Source organism: Lactuca virosa, chromosome 4 (genome assembly GCF_052849685.1).
Source record: "Lactuca virosa cultivar CGN04683 chromosome 4, Lactuca_virosa_CGN04683_v6, whole genome shotgun sequence".
Taxonomy (NCBI): Eukaryota; Viridiplantae; Streptophyta; class Magnoliopsida; order Asterales; family Asteraceae; genus Lactuca; species Lactuca virosa.
The window spans coordinates 128,204,185-128,208,124 of NC_136429.1; the positions used below are offsets into that span (position 1 = coordinate 128,204,185).

A 3,940-nucleotide genomic window follows, 5' to 3' on the forward strand; every position below is an offset into this window, starting at 1 on the left:
GAATTATACTCCATTATTGGACTCGTTGAATTTCCGGAGTAAGACTGATATTTTAACAATCGACAATCGAAAGGTAAACGTTTAATGTTAAATGTACATATATTTGTGATTTGCTTTACATGTATGAATAAAATAATTTTTTGTTATATGTAGTGGAATTTAAAGGGAGTCTCACCAAATGAGTAGATAAATTAAAATGAGTTAAGCATTCACCAACGTGAACTTATTTTACTATTGTGAATTATTTGTTTGAAGCACATGACCATAATAAAAAGGTTACGGATACAAATCTAAATAAAATTTGTCAATCTCAAACTTGTTTATTTAAATATAAGTTGTATTGAATTCGGGAAACGTTGATCCTATTTATGATGTCAAACCCAAATCCCACTCATTGCCAACTCTAACAAATTCTTTATGTATCTATGTTATAGAAATTAAGTTAATTTTTTTTAACGGTAAATTTAATCTGCTTCCAAATACTCCTGAATCCACATATATTTCATACAAGAACCTTCGACGTTAAAGAAAAAGGACATCCACATATATTTCATACAAGAACCTTCGACGTTAAAGAAAAAGGACAACAACTGATATTCCAAACTACTCTTGATACCACATGAACCTTCTATTTAGGGAGTTAAAGTAGTAGACAACCGAATATAACAAAGTGAATCTATGAGTAAGCATAGAAGCAAAAGTCGCACAAGTTATACTTTACTTTAGAACATTACTATTGTATCGTTGTTTTATCACATTTCAATAGAATATATATATATATATATATATATATATATATATATATATATATATATATATATATATATACTTTTATCATTGTTTATAGCACATTGACTACATATATGCTGTTTTTTTTTTTTTTTTTTAAATTATCTCACTGTTGTGAATTATTTCTTATTTACAAAGAAAAATTAATTTTACAAAAACAATACACACAATGAAGTATAAATACAACCATTCAATTCTCATTAACAGTTATTACTTCTTTCATATTTCTCACTCATAGTGATATATTAATATATTATTGTTTTCATTTCTTATGTTTATACTTTGTATAATCTATAAGATCAATTGCCTATCAACACACTCATTTTCGTATATCAAAATCAAAAATCCATCGAGCCTGCTAAACTCGCCTCACCTGTTTCTGCAACGATTAACCCGTTGTTTTTTTTTTCCTCTGTTTTACAAGGAATGTCTGATTCTCCACAGTGGAATTAAAGTTTGTTTTAAAAAGAAAAAGAAAAAAGAAAGAAAAATACACAAATGAACAAAGAAACATTAAGTCATTAACAAAATTCATTATCAGAGTCTGTAACCATGCAGATGCTTAGCCCATCTTCTAGCCATGTACGGATCATGGTAATCCCAGTTCCCAGCATTACTACTCCGACCATCTTCATTCCCTCCACCACCATCACCACCACCACCACCACCACCACCACCACCCGCCGCCTCTCCTTTCTCCCCTAATCCCACTCCCACCACCACTTCCCCACTCCTCAGGCATTCCCGAACCCCATCTTCAATATAACTATACTCAACCCAAACACTCCCACCTTCCCTGACACTCACCGGAATCCTCCTCTCCTCCCCACCACTCAACTCCCCCAGCCTCACCACCCTACCATCCTCCCTAATCCGCAGCTGGATATCCCTTATTTTATCCCCAATCACTCTCCCCAAAAACTCCTCAAACTCATGCATCACAAACCCATTCGAAGTCCCGAAACTATACCCCACATGAAACCGGTGGACCCGCACCGCCACCTCAGCATCAAACCCGTGATACGATCTCGTCGGGTTATCCGACAAATGTAAAATACACGATTGCGGGTTTTCATACGCCCGGTCCCCCAACACCTTCACCCCCTTCTTCAACCCCTCCACCGGGTCCGCCTGACCCATGTAGAACAACCGGTCAATCACCTGCAGTGCCGCCCGTTTCCCGTATGATGTCATTCGCCGGAGCGGGAACACACGGGCAGCAGCCGACGAGTAGGTCACCACTGCCAACCGATCAATCGGTCGGAGTGAAAACACCACCAGTGCCATCGATTGTTTTATGAGCCGAAGGTGGGGCCCATTTGGGCACGCGACTAGAACCAGATCCATGGCGGGTTGGTGCGCGAGTCGAACCGAGAGACACGCGGGTCGGTAGGTGGGGTCCAGAGGTTGAGATGAAGAGCATGAGGGATGTGGTTCGGTGGTTAAGATGGAGAGATGGAGCCGTGGGTGGTTGAGGTCGAGACCATGACTCGGTTCGATCGGGTCATCGTCGTTGTAACGGGCGGTTCTTAAAATGGATCTGCGGTGAACCCGGAAAGTGGCTATGGAGTCATCGAGGATTTGAAGGATTGGGTCGTCGGTTAGGTTTGAGTAAGGTGGGGTTTTGAGGTTACGCGGGAGGTGGGTCCACTGCGCACGGCAGATAGGGCAGGTTACGCCGCCGTGCCGGACATTGGAGGCGATACAATCGAAATGGAAAGCGTGAGAGCATTGAGCTGTGAATATAGCTTGCCCTGGAGTACTGCATGAACTGTAGTTGAGAGTTTCTAGACAAATCGCACACATCGTCTGCATTTAAAGAAACAACATTTAACCCTCGAAACAAAAATTGAATGAGGAATTATCTATTTATGGTACAAGATTGGGATTTGGGAATGGTGTTACTCCCTAAATAGGTTAATACTTGAATTGGAGAAAAAATCAGTTTACAATTCCGAACCCCCAAACGTGTATGGTCAATTAACTACATTAGGGCTTACTTAGTTGGGTTCAATTTAACCTACATTTGAAAGAATCATGACATATAATGAAGATTACGATTACCTTGGAAGAAGAAGTAGTTGGATCTGCGTTGGAAACATTTTCTGTAAAATTATCTGGATTAACCTTGCTGGGTTTGGGAGAATTATTAGTCGAACCTGATGCAATTACCACCTGTAACAAAGAAAACACACATCGGAACTTGAATTCGCTAGGAGTAGAAAGATTAAAACGTAAATCGGAGTTATTAGAACATACGGTGGGGGATGGGGGTTCGAGATGAGATTGCCGGAAAGAGAAGGAGCCGCAGGTATGAAGTAATCTCCTAGCTGCTCTCTTTAGTTTCTTGGATCCTCCTACTCCAGCCATCATTGTCTGCCTGAAAATCAGGTCTATCAAATCAATTGCATTGTGGTCTGTAAAATGGATTTTTATCTACAGATGGCATTGGCAGTAGGTTTGTGATCCTGGTTGTCCTGTTCCACCTTCCATTTCTCCTTTTTATAAATAACAGGCTATCATATTCATAGGGTGTGTGTACTGTGTGAAGTGTGATCTTTTTTTTTTCTTTATTCTTTCTTTCCAAACGGGGTTACTGTTCATCCTCGAATTTCGAACCCACTTAGAATTAATTTCAGAGTAACCGAAGGGGGAAACTTTTACAAAATTTGGGGAAGACTTGTTTTATTGACTTCCTTTATTTCGATTTCGAGTGTTAGATTATTTACTAATAATACATTCTTACCAATAACCATTTCTTTATTTAAAGTCGAGGTAGCTTTCAATTTTATATAAGATATTGGTTTATTAATTATGCTGAAGAACTACAAAAGAAATATATGAGGGAAGGTGTGATGGGGTAGGGACCATACAAAGACAAACGTGTTTCATCATGTCCAACGGATTCAAAGAATTTCTTTCACAAAATTGTCATAGTTTATGACAAAGCGAGTAATTTAATCATTTTGTTCGGATAACCTCGATACCATTAATTTTGGAAAATATCATTCGGTCTGGAATGCCTATTTCGTATCCGTATTTCAAAATGAATAAAACGGGTATAGTGATCTGACTCGATAATATGGTCCCCTTATAAATAACATTCCAAACTCATTTTTATTTCAGATTTCATTTTGAACTCACCTTCATT

General features: G+C 38.7%; 1 protein-coding gene across 1 annotated transcript; it reads right to left on the minus strand.

Annotated features, from left to right (window-relative positions):
* Positions 1-1,092: 1,092 nt before the first annotated feature.
* LOC145107365 (E3 ubiquitin-protein ligase WAV3-like) lies at positions 1,093-3,430 on the minus strand. Its single transcript, XM_079044235.1, has 3 exons — positions 3,049-3,430; positions 2,854-2,964; positions 1,093-2,598 (listed from the first exon to the last, which is right to left on the minus strand). Exons 1-3 carry the CDS (start codon positions 3,160-3,162, stop codon positions 1,327-1,329), a joined length of 1,497 nt encoding a protein of 498 aa, XP_078900361.1. The 5' UTR covers positions 3,163-3,430; the 3' UTR covers positions 1,093-1,326.
* Positions 3,431-3,940: the final 510 nt, after the last annotated feature.

Excerpts from the sequence above, each read along its gene's own strand:
- LOC145107365 (XM_079044235.1), bottom strand. The coding sequence starts at position 3,162 with ATGATGGCTGGAGTAGGAGGATCCAAGAAACTAAAGAGAGCAGCTAGG. Across the intron at positions 2,965-3,048 it reads TCGAACCCCCATCCCCCACC|GTGGTAATTGCATCAGGTTC; the intron begins GTATGTTCTAAT and ends TCTTTGTTACAG. Across the intron at positions 2,599-2,853 it reads CAACTACTTCTTCTTCCAAG|ACGATGTGTGCGATTTGTCT; the intron begins GTAATCGTAATC and ends CTTTAAATGCAG.